At 36.5% G+C, this 15566-nt stretch overlaps 1 protein-coding gene across 1 annotated transcript in view; it reads left to right on the top strand.

Moving 5' to 3' along the window:
- Window positions 1-454: 454 nt before the first annotated feature.
- Window positions 455-15566, top strand: part of LOC124172563 (zinc finger protein 271-like) — an 85262-nt gene continuing 70150 nt past the window's right edge. The window contains exons 1-5 of the mRNA XM_046552006.1: window positions 455-876; window positions 991-1128; window positions 4814-4984; window positions 6466-6585; window positions 10683-10814. Of these exons, the coding sequence (XP_046407962.1) occupies window positions 709-876; window positions 991-1128; window positions 4814-4984; window positions 6466-6585; window positions 10683-10814 (729 nt within the window). The 5' untranslated portion in view covers window positions 455-708. The remainder of the gene's footprint in view (window positions 877-990; window positions 1129-4813; window positions 4985-6465; window positions 6586-10682; window positions 10815-15566) is intronic.

The following is a 15566-nucleotide window of genomic DNA, read 5'->3' as shown; positions in this document are numbered from 1 at the left end:
TGATTGATTACGTATACAACAGGCCTACTCTCGACAAATGACGTTGATCGATCACTTGTATATTCTTGAGTTTAATTGAATGAGTGCTAATATGGCTATCTTGAAAACATTTTTTATGCATTATAATAAAGTTTTATTTAACCTCTTTGTCTCCGCAAGGCCGCAATGGCACCATGGAAAATTCCATGAAGTCACTGCTCCTGCGTGGCGGCTGAAATTGGGCTCTAATTACATTTCTGAAAGAAGTATTAAATTATCGCTGCAAAATATTTGTTTTTCTACCACTAATCTAAGTAAAATTGATAATTTACTGTGAAACTTCCATTTCTAGTGAGGTAGAAAGAAATTAATCTTAAAACGCAAACAGTTAGCCTGTTCTTTAGGGGTGCCGCAGGCGGAAAGAACGAGAACTACAAAACTATTCTATACACATCTCTTCTGTCATTGTCCGCTATCGTCCCTTATTAACAAACTTCGTTAACGTGTTGAACGAGCATTAAAATTGTTGAAATATTCTCAAACTATTCAATTCTGTTGTCATTTTTCTTTGATTTGATTTATTAATTTTTGGATATTTCCTAGATTATTCCTTAGTGTTTTCACTTTCACACATCATCGAAGTTTTCTTGTGAGACTTTGAGATCTCTGTCAGTGTTGAGTGGATGATTGAGCCGATTTAAAGATTAAATGAAATATTGAAGTGAAAAAATGAGTCGTACCATCGGGATTTTCACGGATTCGACAGAAAGGAATTCCGAGAGTGACTTTTGCAGACTTTGTAGGAAGAATCATTATTATTATTGCAACTTATTCACTTCAAATGTAGAATACGAAATAAGTGTGAAGCATGCCCTACATGATTTAGTCGGTTTACAAGTAAGTGCCACGTTTCATTTTTTAGATTTCTCTTTTTCGTAATGTTTGCTTTATTTCTTTTATGTCCGTATATCTAAAGATAATTATTAACGTATTGTTTGATTGCTTTCTTAGGTTGATGAGGGAGATGGCCTTCCCACCACAATTTGTTCACTTTGTTTGAAAAAGCTCAAGGATTTCAGTATTTTCAAAAAGATTTGCTTAGAATCGGACACAGAACTGAGGCAAATATCGCCGAGAAATAACTGCGGGGTGAGTAGTTTTCATATTATCCCAATAGAAGACCGGTGCAATGTTAAGCTTCAGAAAGTTAGAAGTGACAATATTTGGTTTGTGTTGACGGCAGTAAGAAATATAGGAAGATTATTATTTGCGGATCCTAATAGATATATAAAATGAATTTGAAACGATTGATTCAATATTGAAATGGATGACCCTAGTGCAGAGGCATAATGTTGTATGACTTCATAAGGCCACTAAATCCAACATAAACTATAAAGACACTTCTATGAGTGATCCGAAGTTAATTAGGTCCTTCCTTTTGTCAATCGAAAACATTAGGGGACATGAAAGGCCCTCTTATTTTATTGGCGGAGCGCTTAAAGTCCAATTTCCTACAATCTGTAATTATCCCAATCTGTGAAGCCTTACCAAGGTTCTTGTTATGATGCAGTAGGCGTTTTAACGGCAACGACTGAAGACATGGTGTCTTCCGGTACAATTTCGTGTGTACCAAACAATCTTTCTGGTAAAGTGAGGCATCCAAGTTCACCATTGATCAAGTGATGTAAGCAATATACCCACTAGGCCATGACATGTATACCACACTCCCTTTTAAAATTTGGTCACCGCAGCATATAAAATTGAACAAACATTTACTATTGGCTGCCAAATAATGAACTGTGACCGACCTAGAGATGATTTGGTTTATCAGTTGTCAAGCATGGTCTGAAGTTCACCTAAACGTCTTAAAACATATCTTTTGATCTGGACCTCTTGTTTATCTTGAACTATGATCTCGCGAATTTTAGGTCATTTGTATTTTAAACATAGCAGCTGACGTTTCAGAAATTTAATGTCCATTTTCATGGCAATTTATATGAACAGATGAGGGGTACAACAATAAATGCAAAAGTGATCTAGTTTACTTCTTTCGTGCTGGACGTCGGATTTTTCAACGCTAACAACTGGATGTCGACTGTGTCTGGCGTGTTTGAAGGGAGGTGACTGTCGAGGTAGCAATTGTCAGATACATTCAGGCCTGGCCTGAAGCTCTGGTTACACGAAACATTAATACATACAAGTAAATGTACGTTTGTATTAATGATTTTGGTGGACCGTAACAGTACATGTACAAATGCATGAACCAAATAAGAACAGGTTCTATTTTCTGTGCATGGATTTGCACAATTGGGGTGGCTACACGGTGCATTTTGGCGTTCATTCTCGCATTCATACATGTAGGCATTAACCCGTACGTGTTGATGTATTGTGTAAGCAGGTCTTGAGATCCACTCCTCAGCAATTAAGCCCAACCCTCCCACTCATTTGTAATCATCCTCACCGTTGCAAAGTGGTTATATTGTCATTGGTTTTTTTCATGGATATATTTTGTTGCATACTACAATTTTTTAATACTTTGAAATGAATTCTTGGTTTTGTTCTGTGCATAAGCAATTTTTAAACAAAATTTTAGCATGCCTAATTCTACAAAATAAATCATTGCAAAAACCATTGACAATTTATTCAGTCAGCAATGAATTGCTGCTTGGTCATAAATGCATTGGGAGGGTCGGGCTTAATTGCCAAGGAGTGGCCCTAAGTTCCTGCTAAGCTGGGTCTCGGGCCGGGCCCAAATGCATTGGACAATACTACCTAAGCGGTTACTACACTTCCTATGGGCATGCCCAGTGGGGGACCAAAGGGGGCAGCTACCCCCCTAGAAATAGAAATTGTAAAAGTCTTTACTGAAAATCAGGACTGGATATAAATGAAAGTTTTCGACAAATTGTTTTTCCAAACCCACGAAAAATGATATTACTCAGTACGAGATATGTAACTGAAATGAAAATATATTTTCAAGCAAATAATTTTATAAATTAATAAAGCCCTTCCCCATGTATCTGCTAGAGCCAGCGTCCGGTTGTTTTTGATGAAAAAATCACGACAGCTATAGTCGACGTTGGGTCTTATGCGTATGAAGATCCCAAGACAGCTTCACTTAATGTTGAGTGTGAAAGGGTTAATAACATAAGAATAAATTGTCAATGCTTACCATTTTGTCACAGAAAATTTTTTCTCTGGTATGTATCATTTCTTTAAATTACTCTCAGTATCTAAATTGTCGGCATTTTATAAGGCTAAGAAACAGCTGCACTTTCATAGGGTAGACATATTCTAGATAGGTATCTACTAGATATTAAAAAAATGAGTGTTCATAATTTTGAATCGCTCCCATAAATATTTTCCAGAAGAGTTTGCCTTTGATTTTTTGGTTCATGTGCGTAAAATGACTTCATTTATCCATCCAAAAAAAGTCAGAAGCATAGCAGTTGTACTATTTTCGTAGATTGAGAAGTTTTTTTGGCTAGTTGCATTGGAAGCATTCTATAACAGTCGCACAGTGGCCTGAAATTGGAAAAAGCGGGCCAAAAATCGCTGTAGGCTTAAATATTGCTGAATAAATGAAACTTTTTGTGTATTGTATATTTTAATAATGCAATGAAATTTATTTAGGATAAGGTAGTCCATAATATTATTTTAGAAGGGCAATAAAATTGAAAACAGGTACAAGTGATATGGGAACCCTAGTTGCAGGGGCGACTCGAAAATTTTGATGCGGGAGTATCAGCGAAAAGATAGTATTTCTTCCATTGTCAACAGCCATTTAGCTGTCTGATAGCTTTTCATTAGGTAATTGATGATTGAAAATTGCTAGTCAGTCTTTTAAACTATAAATATTGGTCATTGAAGAGTTATAATAAGGAAGAATACCATTTACAAATATTTTTGTTGCTACTTTCTCAAAAATTAAGACGTGCCACTTTATATCCCATTCTGAGTCAGAGAATGGAGATTTCTCATATTTTCACTATAAATAAGAAGATTTTTCACCTACTCTGATAATTATTTTACTTAATAGGGAACCCCCACAGAGCATGAAATAAAAGGATTCGATTTAGGGGAAGCGTGTGGAAAAGGTCATGGTTTGTGGCAATCCTAGAAATGCTACTTTACCTTTAGTGTCATTCCATTTCAAATCAACCAGGCCATGACACCCACCGACTCAGATATTCATGAAATTCCCATGGCCCTACATTCTGGTGAATTTAGAAATTGCGTACAATTTTAACCACCAATTGCCAATTGTTAATGAAATATGAGCAATTGAAATTTGGGAGTGACCCCTAAAGTGCCGCAACGTGCAACACATGGTGATTTTTACTTTCACTAAGTCCCCCACTAAGGAGGTTTTGGGTGCACCCTATTGTGGCACAAAGAAAATTAAAAGCCGCTTTCATGACCACATTTCCTGAAGTTCATCGAGATGAAAGTTTTTCCATTATTTTCACATGTCCACTTTCACTTTACATACAAGGTAAAAAGACGCACTCGCACTGTTATCTCCAAGCTATTTCACCCTATCACCCCAAGTTTATCACCCTATTTCCATTGACAAATCTGCTTGGTCCGCATCAGCCGTCCGCGTTCATGTGTAAGCACAAACCTGTCTCTGTGCCCTGTACACGGATGGATGATCCGGGGGCAAAGTGGCCACGTGGATGGACAGAACCTTATCTGAATGTGTTGGGCGGACCGTCTGCATCCATGAGAAATGGGCCTAAGACATTAAACCCCCTGTTTAATTAAGATTAGGAGCCTCCCTTATTTGTTGAATCAGATGGAGTTCATTTGTTTAATAGTGTAACTTTCTCAGCAGAGTATCAATGGAGAGGGTGCAGCTAAAGATGAATACAGATCTTCTTCAGAGACAAAGGACTGTATTCGAGATGCATCCGAAGATACTTCACAGATCCCGTGCACAGTTCAAGTGACTGAAATATATATACCTGTGCCAGAGTGTGAACCACCATTGGACAATATGTTGGTAAGTTTTATTCTCGTATATGTATAGAGTTGAAAGACCTTCAGTTGTACAAATTCGTTGGTTGAATGTCAGTAGTTGCTGTAAACATAATTGAGGACCTCAAATCCAGAAAGCTTGGGAGCAAAGGGTTTCTGGATTTCTGGTCTTCAGCACGCAGGAAAAGTAGTGCACTTCTTTTTTTTGAGAATTTTAATGCAATATATGTCAAATCAGGACCGTTGCTTCTGCAGCATAAACAATGTGTGCTTTATACTGGATGAGAATGAGCAATAAGTACATGTTTTTCTTTGTGGCCAAAGCTTTCGATGATAGTATTCGCTGGAACACATTGCAACATATGTCGATGCTTTCCTTAGTCATTCAGTAAATCTGTGCAAATGCTTTTATATGTTGATAATTAATGAATTTATAAATATGTTCAGGGTTTGAGATCCCTACGTGTCCCTGCCTAGGTTGTTAGCATATGTTCATTGCATGTGCTAACTTTCTACTCTTCCCAGAACAGGGCTGAGAGAGTGGTGCTACGAGGTGGCAAGTCGAAACACTCAAGTCGGGTATTTTATGGACCAAGTCAAAGAAACTGTTCTTGCAATTTTTGGAAACAATACAAAAGTGACTCTTTAGATCATGAATAGACACCTTTAGGATTACACTGCATGTCCAAATTATTAAAATTTGATTTCATATGGAAATCTTTTTAATTTTCATGAACTTGTAAATGTGAATGAAGGAGGAAAAGGCATTGGGGATAAATATCTATAGTGAATAAGTGAAAGGATGGTTAAATATTGCAGTAGCTGAATGTTAATATTCTGGAGTTTGATATTTGAGTCACAAGAATCTCATGAGTATATTGGCCTGCTTGAGTGGTTTTAAGTATAAGAGTTTTTACTATTTTAGGGATTATAATTATCATTATTATGATATTATTATTGTTATTTTTAGTATCAGGGATGGATGGATCCAGGATTTTTCTTGGATCTGGATTCGGATCTCATCCTTGATTTTTGGAGCTGGATTTTTCAGATCGGATATTTTCGGATCGTAATGCATTTTCAAATTCCTGACGCTGAGATTCCTCCGATGATTGTAAAATCTGTTGGCAAGAGTCACACTATGTGCCAGTCATGTTTTGCCTTTTCTATTTTTCACGGCTGAAATTCTCCTACGTAACCTCTGAAGAGCTTTCAAATAAAACAGTTCATGATTAGGACAAGAATCCCATGCGATGTCACACTCAAAAATAGAATCGGAACTCTTTCAACCCTTATGGGGCACTGCATTCACTGAAGCTATTGTTCAAAATTTCGGATCCAGATCCGATGTCTTCCACAACTTTGAATCCGATGTATCCAATGAAGGGAAATATCTGCAGATATTTGGATCCGAGGTATCCGATCCAACCATTTCTAAATATTATTGGACATGCGCTATTGTTATTATGTTGCATTTAATGGGTGACATCTATTATTCTCTTCAAGGTTAATATGAAAGTGGAGAACGAAGATCAACTTGGTAAAGGGGATTATCCTGTGATTTACACTCCAGATCCAGCTGAAAATTCGGATAATGCCCCGGACCCATTGGCCACTGATGACTTGGTAAGTGCTCTCTTGGCTATTTTAGCACATTATGGTAATATAAAAATTCATTCTGTTGTGGAATATTCCCAACACCTTTCAGCAGGAACTCAAAACATTTTCCCTCACTTCATTAAACATCAACATCTTCTATTTCGAGAGATTTTCGAGAGGTACAAATCAATGCCCCGCTTCGTGCCATCAAATTGCACCCTACTTGTCCAAATTCTTGTCTCATTTGTTATTTAATTGAGCATGTTGAATGCACTTGCCTCAAATTTGTGAACATTGCAGACGCATCTAGTCGTTGGGATTTGAAGGTGGAAACATTGAATTGTGAAAGATCATGTGAGTAAATTATAGATCTTAAGAAAAGTTGAAAGCCTCTAATGAGATGTATAGAATCGGTGATATGGAATGTAAAACAGCGGATTAATATGAGTGATGAAAGAGTAGGGTAGTTTCCTTCATCAAAGAAAACGAAAGGAATTGATTGTGATTTGTTACCGACCATTAGTGTATTCATAATATACAAATTATTTGGTTTTAGAAATCGCAGTTCTGACAAATCGCAATTGTCAATTTTAACTGCATTTGAAAAAGGCCAGATGGCACCCATGCTATGCCACTCCTCGTGACGTCACAGGGACCTAGTTTCTATAAAAGCAGCCAGGAGTTTTACATGGTTTGAGATTACCAATGCATGTACGAGGCACAGAGCTCTGGGAAACATCTCTTAATAGTCACCTGTTAAAACTGCTTATGGTCGGAAAGTTTCCTTCATTTGATAGGGGAATAATAATCCTTATTTAAACCAAGCACTACCTGCTAGAAGGGTACTCTGCTACCTGCTAGCATCCTGCGTTGTATCAGAGCTCAAAGCCTTTCCCCAGGTCACCTCACATGGCGACAGCTGGAACCAGAATTTCACATGGGGTTTTCCCAGCATTTGTACTTAGCCATCATGTTTTTGCACACTTGAAAATTTTCACTTTTTTATTTATTTATTTATTTATTACATATTTCAAACACAGCCATAATGGCCTTTACATTGAATACAAAACATAAAATGCACAGCTTTAACAACTATAAACTATAAAAAAAACTTTAAAAAGGATATAAAAAAGGAAAAAAGGATTCAGTACATGTCTTTTTGAAGCTGCCTCTTGAATAATCCTATGGGCATTGAAAGATCCAGGGAAGGGTGAGTACTCGAAATGGCATTGAAGGAGGTAGGGAGTCTAAAAAATAGTGATCCTGAGAGAGAGAGAGAGAAAGACGGAATTTAGGTTGGTGTAGTAGGTGGTTATTACGGAAGGAGCGGTTGGGAATGTGGAGTGAAAAGAAAGGGAGCATATCTGAGGATCGGAACTTGCCATTTAAGGCATTGTAAATTAAGGAAATATCGTGGAAATTCCTACGGGAGGATAGTGGGACCAATGATAGGACAGACATTACTTCAGAGCGAGAAGAATTACGGAGGTGAGGTACATAGTGTCGCACTATTGAAATAAAGAAATTAACTGGGCGTTCAAGAATTTTAAGGTTAGATGGGCTGGCAGTGGAGTAAATAATGGAGCAGTACTCGAGGATTGGGAGAACGCAACCTGTGAAAATAGCTCTCATGGCGATTGGATCGGTAACAGAAGTGAGTCGATAAAGAACTCCCACGACTGACATGGCCTTGTATTTCATTTTATTTAGGTGCGGAAGAAAAGTTAGTTTGGGGTCGAAAGTAACACCCAGGTCATTGATGGTGGACTTTATCGGAACAATTTCATTAAAAATAGTATATTTATGAGGATTGAGGGTGCGTTTTAAAGAAAAGGGTATGTATTTTGATTTGCTTGTATTAATTTTGAGTTTCCACTGAAGGCACCAGGCCTTGACGGAATGAAAGGAAGACTGCAAAGACTGAGAATCAGAAGTATTCTCAACTCTTTTGAATATTTTGCAGTCGTCTACAAAGAGGAGAATTTTGCATGCATTAGAAAGTGCACAGCTCGTAATATCGTCAATGAAGAGGGAAAAGAGAAGAGGTCCAAGAACACTGCCTTGGGGGTTGCCTGAAAGGATGGGGGTGCTTGGAGAAGACGCTCCGTCAAGAACAACTCGCTGAGTGCTGTCGGTTAGGAAATTCGAGAGTATAGATAGGAAAGAGCCGTGGATATTGTAGCAATAAGACAGTTTGTGGATAAGAAGGGTGTGATTGACGGAGTCGAAGGCTTAAGCAAAGTCAATGTAGCAAACATCTAGTTGTGAAGAGGTTTCAAAAGCAGCGGTGATATGCTGATGTAGGATAGATAGGTTCGTAACAGTGGAGCTAGCTGGAAGGAAGCCATGCTGCTGGGATGAGATGTAAGCGATAGTAAATGATAGAAGTTGGTCATGAATAACACGTTCGAATAAAATAGAAAGAATAGGGAGGATAGACACAGGACGATAGTTACTTACATCATCTTTTTTGCCGGATTTTGAAATGGGAGTAATAAGTGCCTTTTTCCAAGTTGAAGGAAATGATCCCTATGAAAAGAATCGGTTGAATAATATACAGAGGGGGATGTGGAGAGAATCAGCTGTTTGGTGCAGAAAGAGTGATCCGAGGCTGTCGGCTCCAGTGGCTTTGTTGGGAGGCAAAGATTTAAGGAGGCGTAGTCTCTCCTCAGGCATAACAGAGACCATGGTAAGTGATTGAGAGCAACTGGATAAGGTGTTGGAAGTTCGAATTGCGGAGTGGGAGGGGTGAAGTTTGAGGAAAAGTATTTGTTCAAAGCCGAAGGTCGCTCTACTCCCGAGAAAGACCCTTGGTCTGATTTAACGATGGTTGGTATTCGGGTTGATTTCCGTTTTGAGTTAAATAATGACCAGAAGCGTTTAGGGATAGAAGCCATGTCATCTGTAATTGATTTGATGCTATTGCTATAATCGCGGCGTAAGAGATTCCGTGACACTCTACGGAGGGAAGAAAATGAGGCATATGTGTGGGGATTTCATTTCATCTTTTTTTGCACCTTTCATTTCATCGCGAAAAATAGATATCGTCATTCAAAAATCATAGAGCATGAAATGCATACTGTAGGAGTAATAATCAAGTTCGATTTAAGTGATTAAAAAGTAATAGGAAAACACCCTATTGCTGATAGTAGATGTGAGTGTTGATAAGACATATCAATCTTCGGACGGCTGGCTATTAATTAATAATCTTGATAATTGCAGAATGATATTTGGAGGAGGCAACGTACAGCTTAGGTTATTTGTGCTTTGTGGAAACGATAGGTAAGGAAGGGTGGAGAGAAACCCAGCGTTGGCATTAGCCTGCTACTAACGTAAGGCACCAAGGGGACCACGGCTTAACGTCCCATCCAATGGAGGGAATGTTGAGCTTGTAACACTTTCTATTTATTTGGTTTCGTGTTACCTTAGGGTATAGAAACACACTTCATTATGAAATAACATTCAAAAAATCAATTTTACACTTTTGTATTTAAAACATCATAAAGGAAGACTACCTAATTGTGCTCAATTTACAATTGGGCATTATAACAAGTGGAATCCATAACTTCCCTTTCTATTCTAATGGGCTTTTGCCTCTTCTTGTCTTCCTTGTGTATTTATAATAATGATATAAGTTCCACTTATCAAGTTCTAGTTATTCCATCAAATGAGAAAGAAGAATAACTTCATTGGCCAAATAATGTTGGTTAAGTTATTGTTTTCTACAGAGGCACCAGAATTGTTCATGAGGGATTATTTAATTTCTACTGAAATCCTGTAATTCAAGTTTTGTGCATGATCAATTTTGTTTCTTATAACCAGTGGTGTAACTAGGTATATGCTTTGGGATGGATGAAGGGGTCTGGGGTGTGAACCCCCTAGGCAATGGGGGTCCTGGGAAATTTTTGAAAATGCCATGCCTGGGAATATATTTTACATAATTTTGGCACTTAAAATTTAACGCAGATGCAGTCATTATATGTCAAAACTAGACAATAGTTTTCAATATTTTTTTTTTATCTGAGGCTTTATGGGGATCTATCCCCCTTATACCCCCATAGTTACACAACTGATTGTAACAATTGATTAAAATGTTTATCTATGAGTGTTTCTCTTTCCATTAGGGTGATTTGGGAATATACAGGTCATCTCATGTTAAAGAAGATCAGATCAGTGATAGTGAAGGTGGATGTGTGGACAATGATTTTACTGATGGCACCTCAAGCAAACTGGCGAATGAAGCATCCTCTGATCAGGTAATACTATTTATGAACTATTTATTGTAAGTTTAACTAGAACTGCATCTAAACTTTATTACCATCATAAGTCAGCAATCCTAAAATTGGTTTTATATAGTCCTCCATTGCTCTTGGCTATCTGCATTTCTTTCCATTTATACGGTCTTCTTCTCTTGTACATCCTTAATAATCTGATGCAAAGAACACATTCAGAAGCATTACTTTCCCCTCTTGCAACACACGTGTCCTTTTCTTTTTGGGATTGTCTTTTTCAGGTCATAATTTTTAAGAGAATTCCTTTTTCTCCTATTCTCTGCTCTTCCTTGGTACTTACTCTGACTACCCCTTTTATCTTCAACATTCTTCAGGAGGAACACATTTTGAAAGCCTCCTCTCTTTACTTTTCTGTAACTGTCAATTTTGAAGCCTTGCTGTTGTTTATAAATATGCTCCGTATGTAGTGTGTGGTGCATCGTATCCTTACTTCTGGATTTGTATTCTCAGCTGTGATTATATTCTTCTTTTTAGTAGAATTCTCTCCGTGTCCATGCTATTCTACTGACCGTTCCTTTCTCCTTTCATGCATCATTAAAAGCTATTCTCAATGTCGCGCGATTTGTCTCATTGTAAGGATATGAGACCTTTAAAGAGACAATGAGTGTTGAAACTGTGATCGATAGTGGAGCTGTTTATTTAAATGTGTTAATTATCATTTGTTATTTATATGTTATCACAGGTGTATTGCATTCCCACCATGTTGAAATCATACACTTGAAAGCACTGTCTGATACCTTTTGAGGAAATAAATTGTGAAGGATTCAGTTATTTCCAGTTGAACTGATGGTGTTTTAGTGAAACAGACATTATAGAATTTGGATTTACTACATTTCTAGGATGCATGGTTTATTAACTGTGTATTTAATGTAATACAAATCTTCACATTTCCCCATTCAAGTTATTTAACTTTTGTCTAATAAGGAGTTAATCTACAGATTTCTCTCTTTCGATAACGCAGCATGTCCTTCTGTTATATCTCAACTGCCCAAGTTATTTTACTAACCAAAGCGTTTGATGTTATTTAACTGAATTATAACCCAAAATAAACTAACTTCTCTGTTATAGACCATTTTTACATTTATTGCCTCTATTTCATTATCTCTGGTCTCTGGAATCTCCTGCATAGTGTTACTTGCACACAAGTTTTTGTTATGAGTGAGGTTATACCTGCAGTTTTACAACTCTGGAAACTTATGCTCAGAGGATGATTGCATGGCTTTTGCCAGGATTTTGCAATACAAATAAGAGGTACATATTAGGTAATTAGTAAAGTGGTAAATTCAAAAAACCCAACTTTAAATGATCAAAATTCCTGACTTTCGGTTCAGCTAACAGCATCCAGATTCTAGAACTCTCTACCGCTATCTATTAAAACAACTTGTTCACTTCAATCATTTAAAGAAAGGCTTTACTCCCATTTGAAATCCAGGGCTAAGGTAAGTTTATCATCTTCATTTTATGATGTTATCAAAACTTAATTGAACTATAAATTAGTTTACACAAATGTGTGTTCATTATTATCTTTGTTAGAGCCGGTATTGTTTGTTATTAGGTATTGAATATGTCACAGTTTTTGTCTGAATATATACAGCTTGTTAAGCCTTGCAATGATTGTAAATAATCGTGAAAGCTGAACAAAGACTCTTCTTATCGCTGCTTTTATATTTTTGTCAAAATGCTATTTATTTGTTTAATATTTTTTTGGAGTATAATATGCATCTTGTGTTTATTAGCTATCACAGGTTCTACCTGAAGCATAATAAAAGTATTCATTTATTCATGGATTTCCTTGAGGCTGCTTGCAAGGTAGTATGAATAATGCATTCATAAAAATCAGACTTTAATTTTATTCCAGTGACAAACTCAAAAGTATTACTGTATTTCAATCATTAACACATTCAATGCAGGCCTGATTTTCATTAAAGTTGTCAAAATTGGCCGTTTAAATAAGAAAGAAAAAAGTGGGAGGTTTCCACTCCATAACTTCACTTCAAATACTGCTTTTTACAAACGGCACACATTCTTCGAAAGAGGAAAGCTTGCTAAATGCCATACACGCAGAGGGCTCCTGGCCCAAACGGCAGAGCACATCAATTAATGTGCTCCATATCTTGGCTTAGACAGGACCACGTCAATGGATGCGCTCTGCACTGAATGTGTCAATGATGATGCCTGCAGATTCTCTTGCAGGCTCAGGCCTCTACATCTTCCCATGGTAAGGGGATGGAAGTCGAGAGCTCAGGAGCCATGGTGACAGACCTCAAGTGGAACCTGATTGCCAAGAAGGAACTATCTCCCACGGATAATGACGAGGTATGTATGAAATTCCTGTAATCCAATTAAATTAGTAGATTAAGGATAGACTTTGTATTAAAGCTAAATTTGTTTTCATTATCATAAACAATCGAAAATTATTCTTTCTACGCAGCAATATAGGCACCCATTTGATTCAAAGGTACCAATAACTGAAGTAAGGGTACTTATCTCAAAATAAGCTTTCTGTTCCTTTTTATGTTGCAACACAACGTGAAGTGAAAAGTTTAAAAATAAGTTGATGAAAATGAAAAACATTTTATTTGCTTAAATTTGAGTTATGTATAATCGTATTCTGTTAATAATTGTTTGAATTTGTAGTGTAATATCAACTTAAATTATTTATTGAGTTGTTTTTGTAATTGTTTTAAGAATGTAAATGGATGCTTCAGCCCATTCAGGTTAGGTTAGGTTTCAGAAAAATAATTCACAAAAAGTGATGTTTCTTTTGTCCATTGAAACATGGTAAAAGATGTAAAATCATGATTCAGCCCAAGAAAAGTGAAAAGTCATTATGAAGTTTGTCATCAGGCATTTTGTAAGCAGGAGATTTTGTAGCCTGGCCTTATATCGATGGGGGTTCTATGCCGGGCCTTCTGTTGGTAACCCAATAGAAAGAGAAGGAAGGCTTTTTCCCCCTTCTGTTTGCCTTTTTTTGAATCCTTCTAGGTCCCTCAAAGGGTATGAACCACTGAAGTCCTTTTACTTGTTTCATCAGCTCCTAGGTTATTAGATGATTAAAATTCCTGCTAACCAGATTTTATGTTCTATATATTTAGGACCATTTTCATCACGCGGATTTCTTGAATTTATGTTTATAGCCCACGCCAAACTATTGGAGACAAAGTCTGAAACTGTTGGTTGCATTTTCTTATTAAGCATGTCATCATTTTGATAATGTTTTCTATTGAATACTCTTTTAATGGAATTATCCGACCAGATTTTGACAGTAAGAGTAAAATCAAAGTGAAGAGTTTAAAAAAATTCAAACTTGAATACAATGTGGCCAAAATGTTTTTCTTTAGGTTAACCAAGTTTCAAAATTTTACTGCAAATCCTTATAGGCTTTCATCACATCCATTGATTGCACTCAAGGCAAATACATAGTTTGTAATCCTACTTACCATAAAATATTACAAGTTTTTGTGCCATGAGAGGAAAACTGTTGTCGTCCTACTCGAATTTCCTCATAGAATCAGATGTTGTCATTGTGGTAATCGCAAAACCTTATTTTTTTGCATTTATGTTCTCTGCAAAAGCATGCTGTATCAAACCTGGAATTCAAAAATAGACTACTGTATTTCTATTGTAAATTCCAGCCTTGAGGAATCGAACTTTCAAAGTAAACTTATAATTTGATAAAAAGCAAGCTTTTAATTTTAGTGCAATGATAACATCTGATTAGTTATCAAAGTTTAACTTGGTAAAAACAGGTTCACAATTATATGTTTAGTATAAACTCTGACAAATACGAATTTTAAAAACAAACAATCTTCTTATCCGATTAGCAGTTGATAATCTTTGGCGGAATCTGGAAAAATTCCACAAAATCAAAAAATACACTGCACTGTCAGATGATCATTGATTCACTACTCAATGCCGATGACTGCTACTGCATTTGGGTGATAGTACATCAACATTGTTCATGATAATACACATAGCACTGGTATTATGTTGCCAGTAGACATCTTGTATTGATGGTACTTGATTCCTGACTAAATTGATCAAAGTCGGTATATTAATAGCTGTAAGTCATGTGTGTTAGTTCCAAATTGGCCTTCAGGAATTGGAAAACTCGGACTGATGACTTGAACTGCTGGTGGAAATACTCATCTCCAACACTTTTAAGAAGTTATAAATTGATATGATTTATATTATTTACAATATATTTTACATCATGTCCATCAGATAGCATTCTAGAACCTGCATATGGATGTCTTTGTAGTGACCCTCATTGGATGTCATCTGAATGACATATAATAGATGTCCATAAGGAACTTCTGGATGTCAAATGGAAGTCCATTGGACAAAATTGCAGTGGCTGGGTTATGACCTTGGTTTCAACTGAGGATTCGTTAACTATTAATTTAAGAATGTTAATGTAATAAGTGCATATTTGTCCAGTTTTTACTTGGACAAAAAAGACGACATTTTTTTTTGTTTGTACAGATTTTTACTTTATTGACAGTGATGTTTTTTTTGAAAAATATTTCCACGTTTCAAAATTATGCCTTCACTTTTTCTGGCAAGAGAATAATGACTTTCAATTTGTGGGTAACATATTATGAGTTCCTTTTCCTTCCTAGTACCTCGCTGAACTTCCTACTAGAAATTAAAGTATATATTGTTATAATTATAATTGAAATTCAGGGATGAAACTATCACCTAAATAACCTTAGT

Source organism: Ischnura elegans (assembly GCF_921293095.1).
Source record: "Ischnura elegans chromosome 13 unlocalized genomic scaffold, ioIscEleg1.1 SUPER_13_unloc_1, whole genome shotgun sequence".
In the NCBI taxonomy this organism is placed as follows: domain Eukaryota; kingdom Metazoa; phylum Arthropoda; class Insecta; order Odonata; family Coenagrionidae; genus Ischnura; species Ischnura elegans.
This window is presented reverse-complemented; position numbering and strand designations above follow the sequence as displayed.